At 41.8% G+C, this 12093-nt stretch overlaps 1 protein-coding gene across 2 annotated transcripts in view; it reads left to right on the forward strand.

Moving 5' to 3' along the window:
* AKNAD1 (AKNA domain containing 1) overlaps positions 1–12093 on the forward strand; it is a 29980-nt gene that overhangs the window by 13980 nt on the left and 3907 nt on the right. Inside the window, exons 10-16 of one of the 2 annotated variants that reach the window (XM_084851560.1) lie at positions 139–229; positions 435–526; positions 5485–5588; positions 5699–5831; positions 6088–6188; positions 7263–7382; positions 10874–10954. In XM_084851560.1, coding sequence (XP_084707686.1) covers positions 139–229; positions 435–526; positions 5485–5588; positions 5699–5831; positions 6088–6188; positions 7263–7382; positions 10874–10954 — 722 coding nt within the window. The remainder of the gene's footprint in view (positions 1–138; positions 230–434; positions 527–5484; positions 5589–5698; positions 5832–6087; positions 6189–7262; positions 7383–10873; positions 10955–12093) is intronic. The other variant, XM_084851559.1, reaches the window with a different exon arrangement.

Genomic DNA, 12093 nt, shown 5'->3' on the forward strand with positions numbered 1-12093 from the left:
AACCTGCTCGTCCTTCAGATCTGCAACATCCACAAACAAACAATTGTTTATTTAGGGAATATATAACTCATTTTTTAATTTTACAAAATATCAAAATTAATTAAGTTGTTGTTAAAGACACATATTTTCCTTCCTTAGCCAGCTAGAGCTGCAAAAGAAAAATGCATGTAAAAAAATAGTGGAGCCTCTGGAAAAGTCAGGGCTGCCAACAAATAAGCAATCTACCCATGTAAGTCCATTTTATATTTTTACTTAATGTTTATCTGCTTGCTTTACCAAAGGTAGTTCAAATAAATTACAGTTCGCTAAATCACAATTAAACTGCTGTCATTCAAATAAATGTGATGGACTCTCTGTACACTACTTGAACAGGTGCTGGCAGTGTAAATCATGTAGCTCTTTGTAAATATAGTATGTTGTGTTTTGTAATACAGCATTGCTCCTTTTCACCTAACAAAAAAGTCGAAGAGCTGCAATCCCATAGATCGCTTATGACAAATCAGAATGATCAAGAAAACACAGATGGGTAAGTTTCCAATGTCAGAGGTTCCAAAATATATTACATATGGCTGGATGCGGAACCCAGCAATTAACCTTAACCCTTGACTATGCCCAGGGTACTACATGATCAACAGGGCCAGCTCCAGGTTTTTGTGGGCCCTTGGGCAAGTATCAGTGGGCTCTATTTGGCACTGACCTTTCCTGTTCTAACCACACTCCTCTCTTTGGCCTTCTCCCTTAAAACTAAAACAACTCTTGCTCAGCACCAAAAAAAATCCTATTGTCAAAGAAAAGCAATGCAAACTTTTGAACATCACTGGTTGCCTTTTCTTATTTTTTTGTAAAAAAATATAATTTTGATAAAATTATGTCTGCTAGGGATATTCTTTGGGACACATGTGCCTACTGAAAGCTTGAAAAAATAAAGGCTGTTCTAAAAGATGTCACTGCACATATCAAATCAAGTCTAGTTCAGACCTCAGTTTCCCCATAGCAAAGTAGTTCAATTTGCTAGCTACTGAGGGCAATAGTATGAATCATACCTGGCAATACAACAAGGACATAATCCTGCTCCATGAAACTTCGATTACAATTATTCCCCACATGGAATAATTGAATCTTAATTTAGAACTATCACCATTTAAAGTTGCTGAATTATCAGGTGTCTATTGTCTTTCTTTAAGCACCTAGTGTGCAACTCTTGTGCTGGTGAAAGCAACAATCTGCAGGTAAGAATCAAGGGAACAGTTGGAAAATACATTACAATTAGGGTTAACTATGTCAGGTGTCCCCAAGCTTTTTAGACCCATGGGCATGTTTAAGAATTTGAGAAGCTGCTCTGGGCACCACCACAAAATAGCTCCCATGGAGGATGTGGATAGTCACATAATGGCTCCCATGGGGGCCTGGCTAGTCAAAAGAGGTAGGGGTGTGTGTATATGTGTGTGTGTGTGTGTGTGTGTGTGTGGAAATAGTGAGGCTACAGGCTGCGAGGAAGGGCGAAAAAGCAAGGCAAATGGGTAGAGGGGAAAGAAAGACTGAGGTTAGGAAGGAGATAAATAGGCAGCTAGAGGCTGTGAGTAGAGACAAATAGGCAGCTAGAGGCTGTGAGTGGAGAGAGAGAGAGGGCTTCTTCACATGAAGCTTTTATCCTGCTATTGAGATTGGTTACTCATGAGGTTTGCGGGCCCTTTAGATGATGTCGGTAACCTCCAGGGCATCTCCCGCACTAAATTACTTCTATTCATTTTTTTAAAAAGATTGGAGATAATGAGCTATCAAATTACTCTGCTTGAGTTTAGCTTGAGTTCCCTTAGGGATGTACGAAAGTCACTTACCTGGTCTCGCAGCTTGCTTCGCGGTGTGGGGGAGGCTTCCCGCCTCGCCCGGCCGAAATTCAGGCCGGGGGGGAGGCTTCCCGCCTCGCCCGGCCGAAATTCAGGCCGGGGAGAAGCGCCCCGTCTCCCCGGCCGCGAACTTCAAAAGAAAAAAAAAAAGCCCCGTGATAGGCTACGTAACGATTTACGTAGCCTATCACGGCTAGATCTGCAAAGTCAGCCGTGATAGGCTACGTTAATCGTCACGTAGCCTATCACGGGTGACTTTGAAAGAAAAAAAAAAGCGCGTACGCAAATGGCGGCCCCCATAGGGAGCCGCCATTTGCGTTCCTTATTTGGTCCCTGTAGTCTACGTAAATCTTTACATAGACTACAAGGACCAAATAAGGAACGTAAATGGCGGCTCCCTATGGGGGCCGCCATTAGCGTATGCGCTTTTTTTTTTTTTTAAGTCACCCGTGATAGGCTATGTGACGATTAACGTAGCCTATCACGGCTGACTTTGCAAATCTAGCCGTGATAGGCTACGTTAATCGTTACGTAGCCTATCACAGGGGCGTTTTGTTTTGTTTTTTTACTTTTCTTGTAATGGCGGCGGCGGCAGCCGGTCAAAAGACCGGCTGCCGCCCCCGCCGCTGACAAAGACCTGCCAAACCGCCGCTGGGACCCGCCGCCGGGAGCGACATTCGTGAAAGGTAAGTCCCATCCCGGGAGGGGGGGCGGGGGGGCGGAGAATTTCTCCCCGAACCTTCGGAGGACCGAATGCGTTGGCACTCGGCTCCCTGAAGTTTCGGGGGGAAATTCTCTCCCATCCCTAGTTCCCTTGTGAAAAGGGAAAAGCTGCAATAAGAGGAGCTAGACCACAGTACCATCTAGTGGCTGTTTAATGAAACATATGGAAGACTCAGATAAGGGGGGAGGGGGGAAAGGAAGCATGTGTAAAGGGAGTCAGTCGTGATCCTGCATTTAAAACAGAAGCAGAAAGCTCTGTTTTAAATGCAGGATTTTAGGGTGGTGCAGCGATGCTCATAGAGAAAACAAAGGGGGAAGGTCTGCAGGGATGGAAGATTGGATGTAGCCAGGAAGCAACTATTTCCTTCTCTTCCTGCCCACTGAAGAGCTGATCAGCAGCAGGTTCAGGAACAGGAAGAAGAACCTGGTGCCCAAACGTTTTAAAGTTTTTTATTAAAAATAATTAATTTTAATAAAATTAAAATTAATTTTAATTAATTAATTAATGGGGGAGGGGAGAGCTTCACAGGCACAGTATTCGGGGCCCTGCACTACGTTAAAATACATGCAACTATTGTATTTTACAAGTTGAACTACAATCAACTGGAGCTGATTGTAGTTCAGATCACGAACTTCTTATTGCACAATTTAGAATCAGACTAAAGAGAATAGGGAAGACCCACAGATCAGTTAGATATGAGCTCACTAATATTCCTCATGAATATGCAGTGGAGGTGAAGAATAGATTTCAGGGACTAGATTTAGTAGATATGGTCCCGGAAGAACTATGGACAGAAGTTCGCAATATTGTTTGGGAGGCGGCAACAAAAAACGTCCCAAAGAAAAAGAAAACCAAGAAGGCAAGATGGCTGTCTGCTGAGACACTGGAAGCAGCCCAAGAAAGAAGGAAAGCAAAAGGCAACAGTGAAAGGGGGAGAGATGCCCAATTAAATGCAAAATTCCAGAGGTTAGCCAGAAGAGATAAGGAATTATTTTTAAACAAGCAATGCGTGGAAGCGGAAGAAGATAATAGAACAGGAAGGACAAGAGACCTCTTCCAGAAAATTAGAAACATCGGAGGTAAATTCAGGGCAAAAATGGGTATGATCAAAAACAAAGATGGCAAGGACCTAACAGAAGCAGAAGAGATCAAGAAAAGGTGGTAAGAATATATGGAAGATCTGTATAGGAAGGATAATAATATCGGGGATAGATTTGACGGTGTGGTCAGTGAGCTAGAGCCAGACATCCTGAAGGGTGAGGTTGAATGGGCTTTAAGAAGCATTGCTAATAAGGCAGCAGGAGATGACGGTATCCCAGCTGAACTGTTTAAAATCTTGCAAGATGATGCTGTCAAGGTGATGCATGCCATATGCCAGCAAATTTGGAAAACACAAGAATGGCCACCAGATTGGAAAAGATCAACTTATATCCCCATACCAAAAAGGGAAGCACCAAAGAATGTTCAAACTATCGAACAGTGGCACTTCTTTCACATGCCAGTACGGAAATGCTCAAGATCTTGCAAGGTAGACTCCAACAATTCATGGAACGAGAATTGCCAGATGTACAAGCTGGGTTTAGAAAAGGCAGAGGAACTAAAGACCAAATTGCCAATATCCGCTGGATAATGGAGAAAGCCAGGGAGTTTCAGAAAAACATCTATTTCTGTTTTATTGACTATTCTAAAGCCTTTGACTGTGTGGATCATCACAAATTGTGGCAAGTTCTTGGTGGTATGGGGATACCAAGTCATCTTGTCTGCCTCCTGAGGAATCTGTATAACGATCAAGTAGCAACGGTAAGAACAGACCACGGATCAACAGACTGGTTTAAGATTGGGAAAGAAGTACGGCAGGGTTGTATACTCTCACCCTACCTATTCAACCTGTACGCAGAACACATCATGCGACGTGCTGGCCTTGATGAATCCAAGGCTGAAGTTAAAATTGCTGGAAGAAACTTTAACAATCTCCGATATGCAGATGATACCAGTTTGATGGCTGAAAGCGAGGAGGAGCTGAGGAACCTCATGACGAAGGTGAAAGAAGAAAGTGCAAAAGCTGGGTTGCAGTTAAGCCTCAAAAAAACCAAGATTATGGCAACCAACTTGATTGATCACTAGCAAATAGAGGGAGAAAACATGGAGGCAGTGACAGACTTTGTCTTTCTAGGCGCAAAGATTACTGCAGATGCTGACTGCAGCCAGGAAATCAGAAGACGTTTACTTCTTGGGAGGACAGCAATGACAAATCTTGATAAAATAGTGAAGAGCAGAGACATCACACTGACAACAAAGGTCCACATAGTTCAAGCAATGGTATTCCCCGTAGTAACCTATGGCTGCGAGAGCTGGACCATAAGGAAGGCTGAGCAAAGGAAGATAGATGCTTTTGAACTGTGGTGCTGGAGGAAAATTCTGAGAGTGCCTTGGACTGCAAGAAGATCAAACCTGTCCATACTCCAGGAAATAAAGCCAGACTGCTCACTTGAGGGAATGATATTAAAGGCAAAACTGAAGTCCTTTGGCCACATCATGAGAAGACAGGATACCCTGGAGATACATGATACAAGTTTATAAAATGTTGGCATCACTTTTCTGTAGTTTCACTTTTCTTTATACATTTGATAAGTGTTAGTTATTAATTGTACATTTAAAGGGTATTTAGTGAGAGGAATTGTCATCAAGTTAACTTAAGTTTAGAATAACTCTTTAACTCATTAGATATTCAAGAATCCCAGCCTTCAGTAGAGTTTTAGTACTCATGATTCTAGAGAAATACTTCAAAAGCTGACTGCAAAAATAATCAAGGCTTGGAAACAAGGGGAAAAGTGACTTTGTTATGCCTGTTACGTAACTGCTGATCCCTTCTGATATGTATTGCACCCATATCATAATTTTTTTCCCCATCAGGAATTTAAGCTATTGGGAAATGAAATCTCCACCTCCAGCCAATCCCTACAATACCAACAATCAAAAATCCAACACAGCTCGTTTCACTGTATTGAAAGAACAAGGTAGAGCGAGATTAAAAAAGCAAATGTATGTGTTTTAATCAACAAGTGAAATAATTGTATTAGAAGTCATCCACTAATTAACTTTTTCCCCTTGTATTTTTTTCTCATAGGAAGTTTAGCTTATCCTTCAGATCACTGTTTTCTTCAGGAGTTGGGAAATTCTGCAAAGGAACATATTATTATACATCCTAGACTAAAAATACAGTTATCAAGTAAACAAACATGTTCCTGTTCTTCCAGTAGGTTAGTATGTAAACCAGTATACCTAAACTTTAAATACAGATCAAATGAATATTCTTATCATGAATTTAAGAAACAAACATTCATGGTGCACCTATACACTGTGAATCCTATACTCACTTACATGGGAGCAAGCTTCATTGAATTCAGGGGGATTTACTTCTGAGGAGGCATGTACAGAATTGCACTGTTAATCACATCCATGCTTGCTGTTAACATTCAATTAAACCTCTTTGCTGTATTTCTATTTTCAATATAGAAATAAAAAAATGGAATACAAAAAAGCAATAGGAGGAAAGTCAGACTGTGCAAGATTCTCCATCTTCTTAGAAGGAAAAGCAGCGGATTTAGATTTATCGGGTAATTAGTTTCAGTAATATTAACTAGAGAGCTTACATTATTTAGAATTTAAGTTGTTAATTGCTATAAGCATCCCTAGCAAACATTACAATAATCTGATGTCATTTCAGTGAAACTCAATCAAAGCTTAATTTGTGCCAGGGCTCAGTCCCAGCATCTGTTTTCCATGCCAGGGCTCAAACTTCAAATATATGAAATCAAAACAGATGAAAGTGACCTGAGCAAGTGAAGAGTGTATTTCTCTCACCGCTGAGTAACTGATTATGTTCAAACAGACTTGAGCCCATGCAACATTTTTTTAAAAATGAATTCAAATCTGTCACGCTAACTCAGTGCATAGGTCTTGATATTTTTCTTTAAACAGGCTTTATATCAGTAAGTTGTATCCAAAACTACGCTAGCAGAAAAACCACAACAAGTGGCATTGTGCAAGTGCTAGTGGAACAACTGCTAGCAGTACACAAGCAGTACTTCACGTAATGAAGTCTTAATGAGTTGTGTAACACCTTGTGCAACAAATACACAAAGCACAACCAGAATCAAAGTATTCGATTTGACATTTACATGAGGATGAAACCAGTAGAAGTTTTGCTCTAGCGGAGGGACACCATTGGATACAATCCAGTATTCCCTAAAGCCAGTTTTTAAGACCTTCTTAAATAATCACATTCTGCATTTTCATATATATATTAGAGTAATGAACCTACATACTCCATAGCCTCAATCAAAGGCAGCCATTTAAGTGCAGACAAAAAAACCACACGTTCAGCTGGAACGCTCTCTTTAGTTTTAAACCTGAACAGAGAGCATGCCTTGTTGTGCAATTGGAAGTGTAGCAGCAAAGTTTATGGTATTGGCATGTGGCTACTGACTACCAGTAATATCATATGGATCAATAAATGTACCTCTCTTAATATTTTGGTTGTACTAAGGACTTTAATTGATATGACAGTAGTTATAAATTTTAACAAAAACATGCAAGAATTAAGTGCTTTAAAAGTACTCATAATTTAAGGCTGATATATTTGTAGTGTCTGACATGTTTGTGTAATTTCGGGGGGTTGGGGCTCTTAGGTAGTGATACAGAAGACACTTCATTCTGTGACCTAGAGATTTCAAGTAGTGAAGAATGCCTGGAACAGAGGATTAAAAGTCATGGATCGTGGACAGTGGGACCCAAAGGACAAAATAAAGGTAGAATTGTTTTTTTATATGGAAATTTTTAAAATATAATTAACCCCAAATATAATCTTTATACCAGTTTATCTGAGGACATCCATGAGTGTAAACACACTTCAGTGGACATATTGCTTGCTGGATCAAAAGCAGCCAGTATGCATGAGGATGTAGTCTACATACAATGCATTGCTTTGAACAGGATGCACATTGCAATGGGCATTGAAACGCCCATCCACCTTCTCACATAACTGGTCTCATGTAAACACCTTTTAAGTATGACTAGATCTGGATTGGGCAACATGCATCCAATCAAATTAGTTAATTGTGTTTAAGCCTCACCGATTACAATGGGACAATAACTTAAGCATGACAAACTTTAGTTCAGATTCAGCTATAAATAGATGCAGATTTGCAGAAGCAATTATGCTTGTATGGATCACTGCCTTGTTCTGGCAAAGGGGCTTGCGTAACTCAGTGAAGCCATAAACTATGCCGTGCAGGGCCACCCAAGACAGACAGGTCATGGCAGAGAGTTCTGACAAAATGTGGTCCACTGGAGAAGGAAATGGCAACCCACTCCAGTATTCTTGCCAAGAAAACTCCATGGAACGTATCACAAGGCTAAAAGATACAACGCCAGAAGATGAGACCCTCAGGTCGGAAGGTGTCCAATATACTACTGGGGAAGAGCAGAGGGAATTTCCAAGTAGCGCCAGAAAGAGTGAAGCAGCTAGGCCAAAGCCGAAAGGACACTCAGCTGTGGATGTGTCTGGTGGTGAAAAGAAAATCCGATGCTGTAAAGAACAATATTGTTTAGGAACCTGGAATGTAAGATCAATGAATCAAGGTAAGCTGGAGGTGGTCAAACATGAGATGGCGAGATGGAACATGGACATCTTGGGAATCAGCGAACTAAAATGGACAAGCATGGGCGAATTTAATTCAGGTGGCCATTATATGGCAAGAATCTGTGGGCAAGAATCCCGTAGAAGAAATGGAGTAGCACTCATAGTCAACAAAAGGGTGGGAAAAGCAGTACTGGGGGACAATCTCAAAAACGATAGAATGATCTCAGTACGAATCCAAGGCAAACCATTCAACATCACAGTAATTCAAGTCTATGCCCCAACCACTGAGGCCGAAGAAGCTGAGGTTGATCAGTTCTATGAAGACCTACAACACCTTCTAGAACTAACACCAAAAAAAGATGTCCTTTTCATCATAGGGGACTGGAATGCTAAAGTAGGAAGTCAAGAAATAACCGGGATAACAGGCAAGCATGGCCTTGGTGTATAAAATGAAGCAGGACAAAGGCTAAGAGTTTTGCCAAGAGAACACGCTGATCATAGCAAATGGGATGGGAAAGACGAGATCTTTTCAAGAAAATCGGAGATATCAAGGGAACGTTTTGTGCAAAGACAGACATGATAAAGGACAAAGAAGGCAGGGATCTAACAGAAGCAGATGAGATTAAGAAGAGGTGGAAAGAATACACAGAAGAACTATACAGGAAAGATCTTAATGTCCCTGATAGCCACGATAGTGCAGTCACTGAACTTGAGCCGGACATCCTAGAGAGTGAAGTCAAGTGGGCCTTAGGAAGCATTACTAACAACAAAGCTAGCGGAGATGACAGTATTCCAGCTGAGCTATTTAAAATCCTAAAAGATGATGCTGTTCAAGTGCTGTACTCAATATGCCAACAAATTTGGAACACTCAACAGTGGCCACAAGACTGGAAAAGGTCAGTTTACATTCCATTTCCAAGGAAGGGCAATGCCAAAGAGTGTTCGAACTACCGTACAATTGCGCTCATTTCACATGCCAGCAAGGTTATGGTCAAAATCCTACAAGCTAGGCTTCAGCAGTATGTGAACCGAGAACTACCAGAAGTACAAGCTGGGTTTCGAAGAGTTAGAGAAACTAGAGATCAAATCGCCAACATTCGTTGGATCATGGAGAAAGCAAGAGAATTCCAGAAAAACTTCTATTTCTGCTTCATTGACTATGCTCAAGCCTTTGATTGTGTGGATCACAACAAACTGTGGCAAATTCTGAAAGAGATGGGAGTACCAGACCACCTTACCTGTCTCCTGAGAAACCTGTACGACGGTCAAGAAGCAACAGTAAGAACCGGACACGGAACAACCGATTGGTTCCAAATTGGGAAAGGAGTACGACAAGGCTGTATATTGTTGCCCTGCTTATTTAATTTATATGCAGAGTACATCATGAGAAACGCCGGGTTGGATGAATCACAGGTCGGAATTAAGATTGCTGGGAGAATTATCAACAACCTCAGATACGCAGACGATACCACCCTAATGGCAGAAAGCGAAGAGGATCTCAAGAGCCTCTTGTTGAGGGTGAAAGTGGAGAGTGAAAAAGCTGGTTTGAAATGCAACATTAAAAAAACTAAGATCATGGCAACTGGCCCCATCACTTCCTGGCATATAGAAGGGGAAGAAATGGAAGCAGTGACAGATTTTATTTTCTTGGGCTCCAAGATCACTGTAGACGGTGACTGTAGCCATGAAATTAAAAGGCGCTTGCTCCTTGGGAGGAAAGCTATGGCAAACCTAGACAGCATAGTAAGAAGGAGAGACATCACCTTGCTGACAAAGGTTTGTATAATCAAAGCTATGGTTTTCTCAGTAGCAACGTACGGCTGCAAGAGCTGGACTATAAGGAAGGCTGAGCGCCGAAGAATTGATGCTTTCGAACTGTGGTGCTGGCGAAGACCCTTACAAGTCCCCTGGACTGCAAGGAGGTCAAATCAGTCAATCCTAAAGGAAATCAACCCTGAGTGCTCATTGGAAGGACAGATACTTGAAGCTGAAGCTCAAATATTTTGGCCACCTAATGCGAAGAGAAAACTCCCTGGAAAAGACCCTGATGCTGGGAAAGATTGAAGGCAAAAGGAGAAGGGGACGGCAGAGGATGAGATGGCTAGATAGCATCACCGATGCAATGAATATGAACTTGAGCACACTCTGGGAGAGAGCGGAGGACAGGAAGGCCTGGCGTGCTATGGGGTCACGAAGAGTCGGACACGACTGAATGACTGAACAACAACAGCCTTCTCTGCCAAAGGCTTGTCTGAGGTTCCTTTAATTAGTATGATGGTAAGTTTTGGTTTTATTAGTGATACTTGACTATTAAACACACATACTATTAAACACACATTATGACTTTTGCATAACATCACAATCTCAATCACGGAAGGCCTGTATGGTTTTCATCTGGAAAAGATGGTAGTTTCCACAGATATCTTCAGAATGCTTCAACTATGTGCAAAAATTGGTTCTTCACTATCACTAAGGAGACAATCCTGTGCTTGTTTAGGAAAGAAAAAAGTCCTACAACTCCCGGTATTCCCCAGCCAGCAGTGCTGGCTGGCTGGGGAATGCTGGGAGTTGTAGGACTTCTTTCTGTCTAAACATGCATAGGATTATACCTTAAGTTGCTCTTACCTTTTCTCCACAATGTGTTTTTTATTTCAACAGGCTTACGACACGAAGAAACTCATTTCTATGCCAACAATCAAAGAAACAATTATATTACAGAATCTGATGAGGGTGCAATTGGTAATTTTTCCTAAACATTTAATTTATTCCTCATTTTATCTCATTAACAGTTAGCATAATCTAATGCAAAAAACTCTTCTTATGACCACTAGATTGCATCATCATTTCTCCACTGAAAGGAAGATCGCCAAAACAGACAGTTCAAAACAAAATGCAAAGAGTAGGGGTGTTTCCACGCTATCTGCTTCACTTTGTTTGCAACGTTGTTGCTATGTTTCCCCAATCGCATCTTGACCTTTTCCTGTTTCCACAGCCCTTAAAGATCCAGCTTATCACCACTGTAGTCTGGGGCTCTGTGCTGTTTCCACTGAGCTCTAATTGAATTATTTTTTTGATGGCTGGGTGGAGTCTGAGTTGGGTCTGATTACCCTCATCAGTGTTCCCGCCTCCTCATCCATGTTTCCAGGACAACGGAAGGAGAAGCTAATGGAAGAGTACCGGATTTTTAAAAAGGAATCTGCTTTGCTGTGAAGAGAGGCTTCCCCCCTCTCCCCTCCTTTCCCCTGAAAGTCCAGATGCACCTGCATTTCAGGAGCAAGCCTCATTGAGCACAATGGGAGTTACTTCCAAGTAGACACAGTTGTGCTTATGCTGGGAAGGAAGGTGGGGAGAACACAAAGAGGGAAAGCAGCCCCCATTTTAACCCAGAGGACCTCAGTTACTTCTGAGGAGACACTAATGGATTTGCTGTGGGAGAGTAGTAAACACAAAGACGGAAACCAGCCGCCATTGTAACCTGCACGATCTCTATAACGAAGCTGTGAAGTACTTTCTTCCTAAGGCAATTCATCAGAGCCTCGTAATCCCGCTTGGTCGCTTAATCGCACTTAAGGAATTGGGCTTTACAGTGTGCTCTTTCAGTTGAGGGGCAATCTCTGTAAGTTCTGATGTGGGCATTCAAAGGCAAGCCTCATTGACAGCAATGGAAGTTACTTCTGAGGAGACATTAATGGGTTTCTTGTGGGAAAGAGGCGGAAACCAGACCCCTTTTTAACACACAGGATCTCTATATGGATGTTGCGAAGGAGTTACGTCCTAAGGCAATGGACCAGAGCCTCGACATCGCACTTAATCGCATTTAAGGAAGTGAGGGCTTTGATATGTGCTGTGTCAATTGAGGGGCTTCTCTGTTATATCTG

Source organism: Heloderma suspectum, chromosome 4, assembly GCF_057233095.1.
Source record: "Heloderma suspectum isolate Gila_16-S chromosome 4, 16-S_ref, whole genome shotgun sequence".
NCBI lineage: Eukaryota > Metazoa > Chordata > Lepidosauria > Squamata > Helodermatidae > Heloderma > Heloderma suspectum.